The sequence below is a fragment of the Fibroporia radiculosa genome (assembly GCF_000313525.1).
Source record: "Fibroporia radiculosa TFFH 294 genomic supercontigs, scaffold2040, whole genome shotgun sequence".
In the NCBI taxonomy this organism is placed as follows: Eukaryota; Fungi; Basidiomycota; class Agaricomycetes; order Polyporales; family Fibroporiaceae; genus Fibroporia; species Fibroporia radiculosa.
Genome location: NW_012133328.1, coordinates 3,429 through 19,550, shown reverse-complemented (window position 1 = coordinate 19,550; position 16,122 = coordinate 3,429). Strand labels below are relative to the sequence as shown.

At 49.6% G+C, this 16,122-nt stretch overlaps 6 protein-coding genes across 6 annotated transcripts; 2 read left to right on the top strand and 4 right to left on the bottom strand.

Moving 5' to 3' along the window:
* Positions 1-11: 11 nt before the first annotated feature.
* Positions 12-3,284, bottom strand: FIBRA_03439 (uncharacterized protein; the record flags this gene model as incomplete). Its single annotated transcript, XM_012325281.1, has 13 exons — positions 12-329; positions 387-653; positions 709-804; positions 859-1,109; positions 1,164-1,454; positions 1,504-1,779; positions 1,829-1,957; positions 2,012-2,082; positions 2,136-2,244; positions 2,295-2,526; positions 2,580-2,632; positions 2,686-3,162; positions 3,209-3,284. The coding sequence occupies 13 exons, from the start codon at positions 3,282-3,284 to the stop codon at positions 12-14; spliced, it is 2,646 nt and encodes an 881-aa protein (XP_012180671.1).
* A 466-nt stretch (positions 3,285-3,750) lies between these two features.
* Positions 3,751-4,978, top strand: FIBRA_03438 (uncharacterized protein; the record flags this gene model as incomplete). The annotated part of the gene is made up of 6 exons (XM_012325280.1): positions 3,751-3,985; positions 4,037-4,130; positions 4,187-4,307; positions 4,358-4,622; positions 4,686-4,809; positions 4,864-4,978. 6 exons carry the CDS (start codon positions 3,751-3,753, stop codon positions 4,976-4,978), a joined length of 954 nt encoding a protein of 317 aa, XP_012180670.1.
* A 125-nt stretch (positions 4,979-5,103) lies between these two features.
* FIBRA_03437 (uncharacterized protein) lies at positions 5,104-7,995 on the bottom strand (the record flags this gene model as incomplete). Its single annotated transcript, XM_012325279.1, has 10 exons — positions 5,104-5,491; positions 5,544-6,474; positions 6,528-6,753; positions 6,807-6,865; positions 6,915-7,023; positions 7,073-7,254; positions 7,304-7,405; positions 7,461-7,645; positions 7,754-7,777; positions 7,829-7,995. 10 exons carry the CDS (start codon positions 7,993-7,995, stop codon positions 5,104-5,106), a joined length of 2,373 nt encoding a protein of 790 aa, XP_012180669.1.
* Positions 7,996-8,361: 366 nt separating this feature from the next.
* Positions 8,362-11,574, bottom strand: FIBRA_03436 (uncharacterized protein; the record flags this gene model as incomplete). The annotated part of the gene is made up of 11 exons (XM_012325278.1): positions 8,362-8,466; positions 8,523-8,582; positions 8,636-8,668; positions 8,719-8,801; positions 8,854-9,221; positions 9,293-9,759; positions 10,233-10,391; positions 10,445-10,704; positions 10,765-10,943; positions 11,002-11,264; positions 11,323-11,574. 11 exons carry the CDS (start codon positions 11,572-11,574, stop codon positions 8,362-8,364), a joined length of 2,229 nt encoding a protein of 742 aa, XP_012180668.1.
* A 211-nt stretch (positions 11,575-11,785) lies between these two features.
* Positions 11,786-13,091, top strand: FIBRA_03435 (uncharacterized protein; the record flags this gene model as incomplete). Its single annotated transcript, XM_012325277.1, has 5 exons — positions 11,786-11,920; positions 11,978-12,059; positions 12,108-12,456; positions 12,512-12,836; positions 12,921-13,091. The coding sequence occupies 5 exons, from the start codon at positions 11,786-11,788 to the stop codon at positions 13,089-13,091; spliced, it is 1,062 nt and encodes a 353-aa protein (XP_012180667.1).
* A 162-nt stretch (positions 13,092-13,253) lies between these two features.
* FIBRA_03434 (uncharacterized protein) lies at positions 13,254-14,579 on the bottom strand (the record flags this gene model as incomplete). Its single annotated transcript, XM_012325276.1, has 2 exons — positions 13,254-13,645; positions 13,697-14,579. The coding sequence occupies 2 exons, from the start codon at positions 14,577-14,579 to the stop codon at positions 13,254-13,256; spliced, it is 1,275 nt and encodes a 424-aa protein (XP_012180666.1).
* Between the last annotated feature and the right edge of the window lie 1,543 nt (positions 14,580-16,122).

Sequence of the window (16,122 nt, the reverse complement as noted above, 5' to 3'; positions counted from 1 at the left end):
CTGAGGCGAAATCACAGCCCTGCAACGATATCTATCCCTGTCCGCAATGTGTCTCGAGCCACCTGGCTAGCCCAGTTTAGATATCCACTGTTATCGTCGCTTTCATTGAATGCCTGCCGCGCAAAATATACCAGACCAATAGCCAGAGTCTGCATCCTCGCTGCTTTCATGAAAACCTCCTCCAATGGACTTCTGTTTCTAGTCGTCGGCATATTCTCAGGGTCAACATTTAGTAGTGGAGTGGAGAGCTGAGTGCTTATGAATATGTGTGTGAACAACTCTTTGAGGAAGGTTTGCGATCGCGGTTTGAGCACGGTGAAGTCCACGGGCTATCGACGAGAATATTCAAGTCCCACGATATTGGCATCGTTAAGAAATCAAAATACCTTTAGGATAGCGAGAGTGCAACAATTCTTCGCAATCCACCACCCATAGGCTCTCGCTACATTCTTCATTCTTGTGGACGATATGTTCTTCACGCCGAATCCCCCATCTTCACCCAAATTTTTGATCAGCTCGGCTCCCCCAACATTCGTCTCACCCAGATCCCGCAGGAAATCCCATAGGCAGAACTGCAATGTGATCTTATGTGAGTGAGACGTCTGACACAGCTGTTGGCCAACAAGTATGTAATATGGATTGAACGATTTCTCCTGAAAAGACGAAGTTAGTCAAAGCTTTAAGACTGGTCTGGAGGAGGATATGCACGTTTCCACAACAATGGAGGATGACCCGGATGATTTCTCGTTGCTGAACATCCGACAGTTTGAGCTGCGACAGCCTCTCACAAGCATCCACATAGTCCTATGCATGCCAAGTTAAGTCGGCGCAGTTGATGATGCAAGGTGGAATACATACATCGCTGCTCATCAAAACGACAAATATTCCGCGTCGGATTTCTGTATTCATACCCTGTTTCCTTGCTAGTTTGAGTAAGACGTTATTGTCAATAGAATCTGATTCAGCCTTGTCTTGGACTTCGCGCTGATTTTCTGCGTGCTCAACCAGAGGATCGCCTCCCCATGCAGCGCCAACGATCCACCACTTGCCCTTACTTTCTGCTGAATGCAGGTCTGCGAGGGTTACACGTAGTGGCTCGTGTGCAAGAACTGCGAGGAAAATGAGCTAGGCAAGGCAAGAGGTATGATTTACAGGGAACAAACCGTGTCTCTTCTTGCCCAAGCCAGCCAGGAATTTCCGCAGCCGTTCCACAGTTTCATCTCCAGCATTGTGGGCAGTGCCACGCTTGGTCCTGTTGTTCTTGAGGTTGGTCAAAGTTTCGACCATGAAACGGGCTCGGGAACTGAAGTGCATAAGATCAGCTGATATCATGTTGCAAAAGCGTACAATAACATGCGTCATGACATTGGCTTGACCGGAAAGTTTCGACTGTACTATTTGAATAATACTTTTCAGAGCAGTTGCATCGTCCTGCCTTAATTGATATCCGGAATCTATGTTGAAAATTAGTCGAAAGCGCACACAGCTACATTTGTGTCTCACTCCGTGTGACCTTGAGTAAAAGCTCAACCTTGAATTCCGTAAGCTCGCCGTCTAGAAGCCCGCGAATAATGTCATACACCAATACACATGAGATGACCTGAAAATTATAAAGCTCGGAGAGTAAGACCACGAGATTGGTGCACTCTTTGCCTATAGTCTCGTCATTTGGCTGACGTCCAGAACCGGCGGCGTCACCACGATCTTCTACTGGCTGTTGGGCTGGTTGCGGAAAGTAGCGCTCATATGCATTTACAACATGCTGTACAAAGAACGCGGCTTCGACTATCATCAGAACCAATTCGCGATAATTTCAAATGCTACCCACCAAATTCAACACCAATAAGCTTGTGGAAGGCGGAAATGAAGGCAGCATGCAGAACGACGTAAGAATCGAGCAAGGCAGAATGAGCCGATATCCCATCAATGATTAGAGTCGTCAGAGTCGACGAAACATCTAGTTGAGTTGCTCATGAATTAGGAGCCAGAAACGCAACATCAGACCACATACCGTGCCTCCTGTGACTGCGATAGAGTTCCTCAATGGCATCGACGATTGATGCTATGTTTTGCTCGCTCATCCTAAAGGGTTCTGAGATGAAACGGGGGTGGAGTTAGTCAGAAAGTGAACGTACCGATTCAACAGACCCTTCAATTGTCTGCTTAGCTTTACCTGCTCCTCTGATTGGCCTTCGTCCTCCACCTGTGCAACTTTCCTGAGATGCGGCGGTATGTATCTGGAACCTGATTGAAGGTTTGAGAATGACCTAACTTCATTCAAAGAGTTGACAAACCGGCTGCGGCAGGAGTTGAGGTCGCAGGCACCGAGCTACTCGACTTGTCATCGTCTGAACCATCGTCAAGACGTTCAGCATAACCCAACCCCCTCTCGGCATCGACAGATTCCTCCTCATCTGATGAACTTCCACCGTCTAAGGGACTTCCCTTATCCTCTTCCTCGCCGGATGCAACTTGCTCTGTGTCAGAGACGCTTTCGTTAGACTCTACTGTAGTGTTCAATATCACCTAGTCCCGAACCGTTTGAGATTGTCTGCGATACCACAAATACAACGACAAACCTCTGGCTGGCTAAATACAGATCGCTCCATGTTGTCGAGATCGTTCAGAAGATCTAGCACCCACGATTCGCTTCATATAGGACACAGTGAGCGAGAGCTGACATACCATCAAGTCCATCGTTTCCGCCTTTACCATACTTGGTTGTACGTTTGCCTCCCTTCTTCCACCCCAATTTTGACTCCAAGTACGCAATGTATGCATCTTCCTCTTCATCCTGGCGCGAGCGAGAAGCGACAGGAACCTCGATTGTTGGAGGAGGTACTTTGCGGGCTTTGGACGAAACCTTTGTACTCGGCGCTATTCGTTCCTTAGAAATTTTAGGCTGGGATAGCGAAGAGCGTGCATCTCGAGGAGCAATGATGGTTGTGATCGGCGTGTGCGCTATCTTGACCTTCTTGCGTTTTGGGGATTCCGGATGTTCATCCTCGGTGTTGCGTTTATTTTTCAGACGGGGATTATTAACATGTAAAGAGGTGAAATATTCCGCTTTGCGCTCTTTGCGCGACTGACGATCCTGTTTCCGGGTTTCTTTTCTCGACAACTGCCGATTACCCGTTTTGGACCATTTTTTGCCGTCATCACCTGAGCATCCACATAAGACGCGTTCTTTTCTTTAAGCAACAATAACCAGAGGACGTGCCTGCATTGTTGTTGAGCTCTTCGAGCAGAGATTTTGGCAACGACGGGCCACCGCGAAGAGGCATGAGTTTCGGCAAGGATCTCCGGCTCCAGTTTCCGCAAGTGGGCCGGCCATTGTTTGCCCTTATTACCCAAAGCCTTCCGCTTCGTCTTATTTCGGCATACCGTTGACCCACTGGCAGGAGTCAGGACAGACGAGCACGGCGAAACGTCCAGTGGTGAAAATTTGTACGCTTCATGCCGATTTATGTTACTGTGAGTTGAATTAGCAAATGAGCTGATGCATATAACCACGGGTCTGGTAGTAGTACTGCATTGATTGCTAGAAGTTCACTGCCTCGGTCAGAGATCTCCGCCACAGGCGCGTCGTACAAATACAAGACAATAACGCGGTCACTGCGCGTCGGCGTGTTGCAAACGGGATACCGTCATGCGTTTGACGCATTCAGCAACTAGTGATAACTGATGCGCATTATTCCTTGATCAGTATCACTTACTCTGGCTGCAATACCAAGCAAATACTGGGTCGGAATGTCTGCAGAATCCGTGCAAACAGCGACTAATTCGAAGGTTCCGTCGATTAGAGATTCTTCTGTGCCACTTATTGCGTCCTACACGTATCACTCTCCGATCCCGACAGCTATCGGTCCGTATATATTAGGAGTCGATGAAGCGGGCAGGGGTCCCGTCTTGGGCCCTTTAGTGTACGGTGTCGCTTATTGCCCCACGGCCTATCAAGAAGATCTTGACAGTCTCGGTTTTGCAGGTAAGCTATATCACGAAGATTGACGTGTTGGCGAACTGAATGGGCTTTAAGACTCGAAGACTTTGACGGCAGGGACTCGCTCGTCCCTCCTTCAGACGCTGTGCTCGGATCCTGCTAATCTTGGCTGGTCCGTCCGAGTGCTATGGTGTGGCATCCCATTATTGCTCTTGGATCCCACAAGGCGAGCTCACGACACTGAAGTCCACAGGCCATCTCAAGTGGAATGCTTCGTCGGCCACCGACCAACCTCAATCGTCAATCAGAACAAGCCACTGTCCTCCTCATTCGCGAAGTACTTCAGCATGGAATCAAACTTTCCGATGTAAGCAACCTGTAATCCTTCGCGCGAGCCAGAGTGTAACTTGTGAACAGGTTTATGTAGACGCTCTGGGTCCGACGAAGACTTATGAAGCTTACCTCTCATCACAGTTTCCCGGCATCAATTTCACTGTCACAGCTAAAGCCGACTCCAAGTTCAAGATTGTGGGTGCTGCCAGCGTCGCGGCGAAGGTGACTCGCGACGCTTGGGTTGAGGATTGGACTTTCGAAGAGAGTTCATCCCCACATGACGCTGAGTCTAATTCAAAACCGACAAATACTCGATGGGGTAAAGAGCTGGGCAGCGGATATCCGTCTGGTAAGGCTTGACATATTGATGCAGCTGTCCCATGCGATTGTGACGTTTCGTTTGTATTGGTAGATCCTAAGACTCAGGCTTGGATCAAAGGATCACTGGATCCCACGTTCGGTTTTCCCTCTCTTGTGCGCTTTTCATGGACTACTATCAAACTCGTTTTAGAGAAGAATGGTCATGTTGTCCAATGGTGAGGATATATTCCTTGTATTACTCATCAGTGAGCTCATGAGACCATTTGCAGGACAGATGATGGTCAAGCATCCCTTATTCAAGCATTTGAAAGTGCAACGGGTCTCGACAAGGGTCGGTGTAAAATTACTAAGGACCTCTGTATTAGTAGTGTTGCAACATTATGATCGTTTTGTTCCATTGTCCTGCATGCTCACAAAGTTTGTAAATCTCATGATCACTCCTGCATTACAATATAAAATAGTCTAGTAAATACAATAGCCCACAATCCTCCGAATAACGCGAAATCCTCTTATCGTCTCTTCGGCGGTGGAGATCCAGCCTCCCCAATCGCCTTTCGCTTGGCGCCAAGCCCGATAACCAGTTTAGTGCGATCGTTTGGTACAGGTGTCCCCTCCTTCGGAGAGTCTGTGAGATCTGCAGCAGCTGATATTCGTGAAAATCCGGGCTTAGGAGCGGGGGAGCCGTTGCTCGTGGAAGCTGCTCCAGAGATCATAGCTGGCGAACCCATGAACATAGGGCTGCCACCGTTAGTCAAGGGAGCAGGAAGGGTTATAAAACCCGTGGTTTCTAACTGTGGGGCAGGAACCTTGCCGGCATTCTTCTTCTTGTTCTTCTTGTCTGTCTTGCCCTTCGATAGCGGCTGGGGATCAAGAAATTCTGCCGCTTGGGGCACGGCACTACGCAATAACGTGAATACAGATATTTGAAACCACCGACCGACAGACTTACCCTCTGTTACCAACGGAGAGCACGAAGTGAGCCTGTCCTGCTTTCTCCTGGCGAATCTGAAACGCCTGATTCATGCTCAAGGGGGTGTCACCGCTTGCCATAGCTTCCTTCTTCTTCTCTTCGGCGATCTTCTTCAACCGCTTCTCCGTCTTCATCCTACCAGAACCTTTGCCATGAAATTTGTGGGAGAGCGCCTTCCAAGCCTCTTTTGGAGTTAGCTCTCGTCCAAATTCATCGTAATACACGATGTTCACGTCAGGCTTGTAGTCCCTATAAGCCTCCAGATTCTGTCGTGCCTCCTGCTGTTCCCGAACACGATTTTCGTACTCGCGCGTGGCCTGGTCCCTGTTGCCACCGCGCGTCTTCGTTCGCTCCAGTTCGCGCTGTGCGACCATCTGCCTGTAGTCCGCTAGCCAAAGATCCCTTTGCAATTGTACTTTCTCTCGTTCTCGCTGATCAGCAGTTGGAGCCGCAAGAATTCCCTGGCTGCGAAGAATATTAAGCGTAGATGCCAGGCCAGAGCTGTACGTCTGTTCACTGAGCGTACCAACTGGTACGTCTGGATTCTCCGCTGCAACTTTCTCCATCTCCTCCGTCTCCCTGATAGCGTTCTCGATGGCATTGAGCATTTCTTCGTCATCGTCATCCTCCTCCTTGACGACTACCTCGCCTGCTTCAAGCTCTTCCATAGTTTCGTCCCCCTCTGCCGTCTTCACATCGATCGACGGCGACCGAACCTTTGATGGAGCGCTCGAAAGAGCGTCAGTTGGTAACTCCTTCTTAATAGCAACTGGATCATATGTAATAGCACGGACGAATTCCGAGGTGTCGTCAAACGTCAGACCACTTTCCTCATCCCCGTCACCGCCATTTTCTACATTGAAAGAGGAATCGCCATTCTGTGCCTCCGATTTGGCGCGTTCCTCAGCAACTATAATACCCAAGCGTTAACTTCATGGACCGCCAAGACAACAATGTTCTCACCTCTTTTAGCGATCTCCTCCGGTGACAGTTTCTTCGTCTTTTGCAATTTTGCGCGACGAGAACGGGCGAGTGCTGCTTGAAGTTCGTCGTCATCTACGAAATTGGCGTCCAGATTGCGCGGTCGGGGGATAATCGACCTCCCGTCTACCTGCATCTGATCGTCACCGTTGACTGGGGGGACGTCGGATTCCTCGGGAACCCGGCGAGAAGACCGTTTCTTCTTCGTCTATAAATGGACGTCCGGGTGACTATTGGACGTGACATAAAAAACAGGCATACCTTGGGCTTCTTGAATCCTATATCCCCCTCTTTTAAATAATCTGCCGATTCCAAGTTCTCTACAGAGATTGATGAGTGACGTTCAGATAGAAACACACGTCTACGCACTGGCATAATCTATAGATAACAGAGACTTATTGACAGAGGTAGCAGAGGCACCTTCCTGTTCTGATTTCTTCAATTGCACCGCGTCCGTAGAGCTCCCAAGCCGGAAACCCTATTTTATCTGTTAACGCGAGCGTAAACACAAAGCGGAGAACCCGCACCATCTCTTTGGGTCCTTCTAAAAATTCGTCGTATTTCGCCAGAACGGATCGCTTCAAGCCTGCATGTCCAGGTGTAAATTCTTCGTCGTCATATCCTGTATAATCACGTCGCTTGATCTTCAACTCGTTATTTTTTTTCGTCCGTTCGTCTTCTGCAAGCTCGACGTTCTGAAGTTCATCCTCTGCAAAAATTGATGACTTTCATCTAAAATTCAGCACCGTTCAACATACCTTCATTATCCAATATACGACTATCTTTGAGTGTGAGTATACGCGCTTCGCCCTCCTCCATGGCGTCAAAATCATGGCTGACCTTCAAGCCTGCCAGGTCCTCTGGGATAATAGGTCAGCGGAAAGATGCCTCAATCTTCTAACTAATGCAACGCACGTTCCGTATACTCCGCTTGAAAGACCTTGTCCATATTCTCAAGCTCCTCCTGCCGCTTTTTTGCCAGCTCTTTCTCCCTCTTCTTGCTCTTCTTGATCCATTTCATGGTATCGTCTACATGACCATCCGCGTCACCGAGCGTAGTACCTTTCAATTTTGCATTAAGCTCTCGCCGATTTCTCACCCTAGACAGACGATTAAATGAGCAACGCTGCTCGCGACGGATCTGGGCCTGGACGCCCAAACGAGGTAGAAGTAATTGCAATGGGCGGAGGAGAAGACAGGCTGCTTACTTTGCGATATTATCCTGAATTTTCCTGTAAAGCTTAATTAAGATCAGCCGCGACGAGCAACACTTGAATGCTTACCTTGCCTCCCTATCTTTGGCTTCCTTCTCTCGTTGTCTCGCATAGTTATCCTCCGCCTGCTTGTCTTTATCGTCCGCTGGCGCACTGTCATCTGTAAGTGGCTTAAGACCGAGAGAGATACGGATCTTGTTAGTCTCCTCGAGACTGATGCTTTCTTCCATGGACATGATTATAACTGTCCTGATGGGAGACAAAGTGAGCGAGGATGGTAAGCGGCTCAACAGGAGATGAGCGACAGTCGAGCTTCAAGCTCTGTGTAAGCGCTCCGCAGATAGCGTTGGAGATTCAAACGGTAACTTATCTGGTAAATAACTACTTGATCGTCTTCTACGAATACTATACTCACTATTATATAATTTAACTATTTCCCAAATCTGAGATGAATTAACCATATGGAGTCACTACAAGGTAGAGTACTTGTGCCACTGAAGGCGGATGGGTTACCAGGAGAGGAGAGTATATGATTGTACAACAGCCTGCACACGTAGCTAACTATGCTGAGGGTCATTATATGTAGTTCGCGAGTCTCATACTCAAGAATTCCGTTCGTGAGCAGAGACTGCAGAATTGTTTTCTTCACTCTTGTCGCTGGCTCCCGTAACCATGTGCCACAATTCAGGTCCATCCCGGATAAGACACTGAGAGGAAGATCAAGACTCAGATATGTAAACCACTACATGAACAAATCACTCACAATGATAACTTCAACTGCAATAAGTGCAATGATGATGAGCTCCATCCTGTGCCCGGAAGTCTTTGGAGTATCATTAGAGTTTCAGAGCGGTCCGGGAGGAGAATGTATCTCACCTCTGTCAAAAGCTCCCGTAGAACCGATTGCATCTTTGAATCATATGAAAACTCAGACGAACCAAGAATAAAAAGGCAATTACCTCGGCAGCGTACGTGATTTTGTCATTGACCGATCGTGTACGAGCCTTCATCTCCAATGCATTGCTCAACGAGTTGAAATAATCTATAATATAGCTGAGCAATATTACGACCTCATTACACAACACCAAACTCACTTTCCAGAGCAGGCTCAGCCCAGTACAAGTCGGGTGTATCAGAAAAATTTTCTCTATTCAAGTTAATTCCCTGACGGAACTTTAGCAGTTGACCGAGCTTCATCACCAAAGCCTTGCGACTTAGTCCAGGTTTTCCTGTTCGCCGTAACGTGTCCGGTAAGAGAGCCACTGACGAAAGGTACTTCTCGAGGGAAAGTTCTAGCGCAGAAAGCGCAGTAGAACGAGAGAGTGCCTGCGAAAACGCATAGCGAGCTAACACATTTTCCTGAGGCAGCAAGGAATGAGGTAGATTGCCGGGAAGTGCTTCATCCGTCGTTGGCGCTGGACTCTTCCCGAGAATTATTAAGTCGCCTTGCAGCCGAGTAGTCCTGATTCATAAATACTCGTCAGGAGGTCGCCATACATGCGCCAGCAGTGGCATAAAAACGCAGTCACCCACTCTTCCGGATCTGTCACAAACTCGAGGTCCTCTGTCTCCGGTTCGAGCAGTGGTGCAACCTCAGCATTTGATTTGGCGAGAACCTTCTGAGCAAATTTCCGGGCCTGGTCTTCACCCAGCCCCCAGCATACAAAGCTGCCATTTCCGAAAATAAAAATCTCACCATCTCGCCCATCTTCGGTCCATCTCGGTATCCACCATGACTCATGCAGCAGCTTCGCGGACGACGGAAGGCGGTCCTTTAAATTTGGGAGAAGGTAGCGCTCCGCAGTTGCAAGTGTGAACACCGGCTGGATATCGCTCCGAGTAGGAGTCGGATTAGAACGAATAGGCAAAGAGGCAGAGGCAGATCTACGGAGAGGCGTTGAAGCCTTCGGTTTCGGTATTGCTTGGGTGGCTTCTGAGGGCGCTTTGGAGGCGGATTGAGCAAAACATCTATAACGAAGACAACTTGCAGGTCGCTGTGCCTGACAACACGTTGGTGAATTGGCGAAGGACCGCCATAGAAACCTACGGTGGACAATAGCGGTAGCGTTCATCTGAGCTATTGATTAGTTTTCAATTCGTCATCAGGATAGAGAGAATGCGCGTACGCGTACTACGTAGGGCTCTTTCAAGAGACTTACTCAGCGAGTGCCGTGACAAAGTGGACTTCAGTTGGCAAGGTTTACTATCACAAGTACTTATGTATAGGCATGGTCTTCGTGAACGCCTCAGCCCGGCAGGATCACGCGTTTTGATTCCCGAGATGCGGCCGTTCAATGCGAGTTAGACTCCATCAACATAAGTGCACGTAGCTCAAAAATCATGTCTGTGACACCAGCAAGATTTAACTTCTATACAGCTATGGCGGTCCAGGGCACCAGCAAAGAGAGGAAATGATTTATTATAAAGTACTTTTCAAGCCACGATACGTGATCGTGCTCTAAGACATCTCTACATCCTCATCGTCGCTTCCTTCAGCGTCCTCCCAACTATCATTCTCTTCCTCATCGGCTCCCTCAGGTGACGGCTGAATTCCCAGCGCTTCTAACTTAGCAATGAGTTCGAGTACATGTTCTAAGAGTGGCTTATCCGGATGCTCCTGGTTGACGTGCAACTGTGTGATGTAATGTGAGCTGAAGCGATAGTTAGTGTATTGTAATAACATACCATTTGGCAAGTTTCCAAGCAGTCTCGAGCGTCTTTGGCCAGTTCTTGCCATGTCAATTCGTCCAATTTACCTCCACTCTCTTGCGCTTGCTCCGCCATAAGGAAGAAACACCAACCCTCGAGATACCACGCTTCGACATCTTGGTCATCAGTGGCCATTACACCTTGGAGAACAAACAGCGCAGGTGTGTACAACGAAAGCTCCAAGAACATCTTTACAAGTGACAGGCGAGTGGGTATCGGAGGGAGACGAGAATCATCTACGCCGGTCAAGAATATGTGAGAAAATAATGATGCGATATCTACAAGCAAGAACTGACCAAGATCTAAACTTTTCCATGCAGTCCACGCCTGCTCAAGACAAGCTTTTGCATCGTCTGGTCTTTGCTGCGAGAGTCGTACAGATGCTAGTGCTTGTAGCGCCTCGGTATTTCCGGGATCTGTCTGCAATGCTAAACTTAAGAGATCTTCGCACGACTTTTCTGCTGCAGGCTCGAAGCTGGGAGGCGTACCTCTAAGCATCGGATCAAGGATTATGCATATGTCGGCATACGTACCACAAATCATCCATCCAGATCTCCACCATCCCAATCAGAGCGCGAACTATACTATGCTTGACATCCGCGTCATCATCACTGGTACTGGCAGAGTCCACTGCGCGATCCTTCCCCTTGAGCTGAACCGTGAGGACGTCGACGGCCGCTTGGTAATGTTTTAAGGCCGCGTGTGGATCATCGCTCAGCTGCGCGAGGTAGAGATGTGCGGACGGGGGAGGAGGAACAGGAGCACTGGGATGTGGAGGTACGAGCGATGTGAACGTCTGCACATGTTTTGCATCATCAGTCGCTTAAGTTGGCGATATGATTCGACATGCGTACTAGTTTTGCTGCATCGAGTTCCCCAGTCTCCAACTGCACCACTCCCAGCATCTCCTTCGCCTGCGCATTGGACGGCTCTCGGTCTAGTGCGCGCTGCACAAATCGCCTTGCGAGATCATAGTCGCATTGTACTATCAAGGACTGAGACTTTTCGAGAAGAGCAGACACAGAGGGAGGCAGCGTGGGTTCTTCAACTGCGACCTTTGACAATAACGCAGTCGCCTTTCTTGATTTTGTTCGTGTTCGGCCCATCGCGTATGGTTGTGGCCTCCAGATTTCTTGAATACCCACTGCAGCAGGCTGAGGGTGAGCAAAGATCGCAAATGTGATCTATGCATGATCCCGATCGGCGTTCGCCGGCCTCCTTTGCGTCTCGACGTTGACCTCATCAACTCTTTGAGCTGCATCCCACACTCAAAACGCGTCAAAATCGATATTTTCGAAACTATATATTACTTGCTGGATGACACACGAGACTGAGGAAGCGAAACGAGAGGTAGAAGATGGCTTGTTTTTTGAGAGATTACAAACACTGTTCGACAAGCACCTGGCGGATCTGAGGGCCTTCGCTGAGCGCGAAACACGTCCGTTCGATGAGGTTTGTATACGAGATCCCTTTTCACTTGAGCTATGCATCCCTATGACATCAATATAGGTACGAAGGCGTTTTGCAGAATGGCACTGCGATTGTCTCTTTGCGCCATCTCCAGCGCAGGGAGATGATGCTCAAGAGCGTAGTAAGTCACTGAATTTATCTTTCCGGCCTGCTAGTCTAAGTCTATCAGTAAATACTATCCTCCGGTACACCTCACAAACTCTCGAATCCCTTCGTGAAATCGCTGGGCTTCAGTCCTTCTTTCTAGTGGTAAACCCCCGCAATGTCGCCGATGAAGGCTTCCTCGGAGGTACGTTGTTTGGTCGCGAGTTTTGGCGCGGGCATCGGGGATGCGGGGTCAGCGGAGCCAAGGCTTTCCAAGCACAGTGTATGAAATCAGAAAAAAATGAGATACGCAGTTCCACTGCGGGGACTGCGCTGGAGATGTCCCCTTCTATGATCAACATATCCTCGCAAAAAAGAGGACCTGCTAGTTCACTGAAAGCAGAAGTCTATGCTAGTGTGCGTGATGCAATTCGGTAAGATGCCTCTGTGTTCCTTATGTGCTCACACTGAATTGCGTGGTACTGTTAGAGCAGCATCTGGGATCCGAAATGCTGAGATGAAGTGGAAAGATCACTCCAAACTTGATGTCTACGGCATTCGTCTTGAAGGCTGGCCTCCAGCTGTGCCCATGCGGAACCCATCTGCCCTTTCCGCTACCCAGAACAAACAAATACTTGAGGCGCTCAACGCCAAAACCATGACATTTATTCGCACGAGGGATGCGTCTCCTACGCCAGCAGGCTCTACATCGATATCTATGCAACAAGAATCGTCGGACGGTGCGGATGTTATTGAAGATTGGATTGATTACTCCCCTTGGGCATCCAAGGACCAGGACGATAGCCTTAGCGAAGTGAGTAGTCCGAGTCAATCGATCAGTGTTTGGAACAGTAGTCTCTGACACGGTGTCATTGCCTCTGTTGTATTGTTATTGTAGGAGCAGTCTGTCGGGACATCAGATGTAACTGCTGCATCATGCGGCGCATCCTATTCACAGCAAGCAGCAGATCTTCCGAGCATAATATTGGATTTACCTGATACTGCCCATGAATCATACAATACTATCTCACCTTCGCCATTAAAGAAAAGACGTAGAGATTCTGGATAATATGGATAGGTAGCGTATCATACGTATGTACAGTATAGTGCGAATTGAAAGCGCTGGAACATGTTAACCTCATATGATACAGCGATAGTACAGCAATGTGCAGTAAGGTACGGACCAAATAAATGTTTTCGCGGAGAAGGAATAGTATGTTAAATGTGGGACTCAGACACTGCAGATGGTGTCCGAGCTTATGGACAAAATGCCCTTCATACGAATGGCAGGCATCCTGTTGCGAATCCAGCTATGATCCATACCTCCCAGGGCCTGCCCGGAGAGAAGGATCTCAAACTTGACGCTCTTCAGGCTAGTATAACGTGTGCCAGACAGAACCACGTCCAATCCCTCCATGTTGAGTGCGCACAGATCGGCGGAACGAATGGAGAATACGAGTTCCTGCAGCTGAGAAGAGCTTGCAGTTGAGAGTAGTATGACAATCCAGGACAGTGATGGTCGATACGAAGAGGGCATGAGGCAATGTGACGCGGAGCAGCTAATACGTAAACGACGCAAACCTGTTGACTGTGTCAAGTCGAGTTGTGAAGTTTGTAGGACATCTACCAACATCGATATCAGCACGAGCACCAGCGAGATCGTCCTGTACGAACCTGTGGGGTCTCGCGAATCCTGGAATCCAATTTCAAGCTGTTCTAGAGATGAGCGAGCCGCGTGTAAGAAGTCGCGAATAGCATGTGCGCAATTGTGCCCGGACACTGAGCAAGACAACGAGACGATGTCCGAATGGGCCGACTCGGTGAGTATTCGTGAAATCAAAGGCGCAGCGTCGATTTTGCGAGACATCTCGAGGCGTCGTAACCTCGGAAGAGATCCGGCGCATTTTTCGGCTTTGCAATGAATAGCAGGAAGCCATTGTGCAGCCAGCACTCGTAAGGTATTCAGTCGAGGGAAGGCGCATAGTAGGTCCATGAAGTCCGCGAGAGCCAGTGCTTTGCACCCATCGAGAGTGAGAGTTGTCGTGTTCTTGAAATGGCAGTGCAGGGCGTGAGTGACTGTATCACTAATCGGGAGCGAGGATAGCTTGAGAGACACGAGTCTCGAAAATGGGGGAGTGGATGAGGGAAGAATACGTTGCAGCCAAAGCGCTGTCTCTACGACATCGGACTCTTTACGGTGGCGAGGGGTCTGGTCTAGAGTCGGCCATGCAATGGTCGACACGGCTGGCGTCTTGGTGTTCCACCACGTGTGGACGGGAGTACCGCACAGTTCCACCTCCTGGATGAAATCGATAATTGTCGGAGAGGACCGGACAAGTTGACCGAAGGCATCTCCGGTTTGTCCTGAATCAAAGGCGACGCGACTAAAAAGATGATAGCGGGCGCGGCGCAGCCACGTACGGCAAGTGAGGCTGCAAGCCTTGAGGGCAGGACGATTATCATGGAGCTGGTCGATAACATGGTCGCGTAGCTCGGAGGGGAAGCAGCAACTGAACGAAGTGCTGCAGACAGCGGTTGCTGTTCGAGACTTCGACATAGCCCTTCGCGAACTGAACAGATCAAAGACAAGTATGGTGGTTATCTGATAACTTGCATCTCACAGATCGCGACGACGATTGACTGAGATGCACGACTCAGTATGACGGATGATGACAGACTGCTGTGGATGTCGTCAAGGTCGATGCCATCAACATTCATAAACATGATCACACTCACTGGTTGTACACAGCACGTCGGTGTGGATCGCTGAAGGGTCGCAGGTCCTACGAACACGAGAGTCGACCTAGAGGGAGAGGGAAGACTAGAGGGCAATGGAAAGGAAGATAAAACGGCCTAACCAGCGCTCATGACTCCCGCATCACGGTGGACGGCTATAGAGCCGCCTGCGAGGCAGTCTTGTCGTGGCAGAGCCAATAAATTGACCGCCCTTTGATTGAGCGCTGCCAAGGCCGACTGCAACGCCACGTCCAAACGGGAGTCTGGCCTCCATTTTCGGCCTGCTCGTCTTCACTAATTGTCACAGACTCACAGGCGGGCCTGGCGCTGTCGGAAGACTAGCCGCCTGGTCTGGTTCCAAACGTGCTCAGGCTCTCAGCTTCTTGGGTCGTCGCCGCACTCGGGCCTCGCTGCTTTCTCCTCTCCGTTCCACCACCATCTCGGCGCTGCTACCAGTTAACAATTTCGTGCCAACCAGATTCGTAGCGCACACGGGCCCAGCGTAGGACTGCTCAATCGAGACCAGCATTCCCATTCTCTTACACGAGAGGTTTTCGCCCCGATTCTCCCGCCATGTTCTCCTCACTCTGGTCGTAAGTCCATGGTTATTGACTCTAAATCACCCTGATTGACACGTCGTGCAGGGCCCCGGTCGATCCGAAGGCGCCCAACTTCCATCCTGTTTCATCTCGTCATAGCGCCTCCGAGCTCTTTGGTGAGCTCGAGCCTAAGGACACCGAATGGGTGTGCCCTGGCGGGTTCGCCGTTGAGACACACACATGGTACAATATGCTTGATGATGGTACATCTTTGATGTGCCAGATCATTCACTCTGCAGTCGGGTGAGTCTTCTCACCTCCGGTCACAACCCAAGTGATTCATCTAGTCTCGCAGCGTCTGGTATCCTACCATCCAGTTCACCTGTAAACTTCACAACCCGAGAACAAATGAGACGGTTTGGAAGTCTGTCAATGTGTCCAATTTTGTGACCCCGCCTCCGGGGCTGGACAAGCGTTCCAGCAAAGCCGATCAATATAGCATCACTCATCGGTCCAACCCTACTCCAGACGTTGCCGAATCATATACCATTCGCGTCAACCTCGACAATGACCTCCAGATTTCGCTTGATATCACCCGTCCTGCTTCCGCTCCTGGTTGGAAAATTGGCAAAGGTCCCAAGGGCGGTTTCTCCTATTTCGGTCCTGACTTGGAGAACCCAGAGTCGTACGTTCTGCACGCCTTCTGGCCGTTGGACCACGCAACAGGGACGATCATCCGCAAAGGACGCGCCGAGTCTGTCTCTGGTCCTGGTATGTTCGTGCATGCTATCCAAGGCATGCGTCCCAACCTTGTCGCGTCACGGT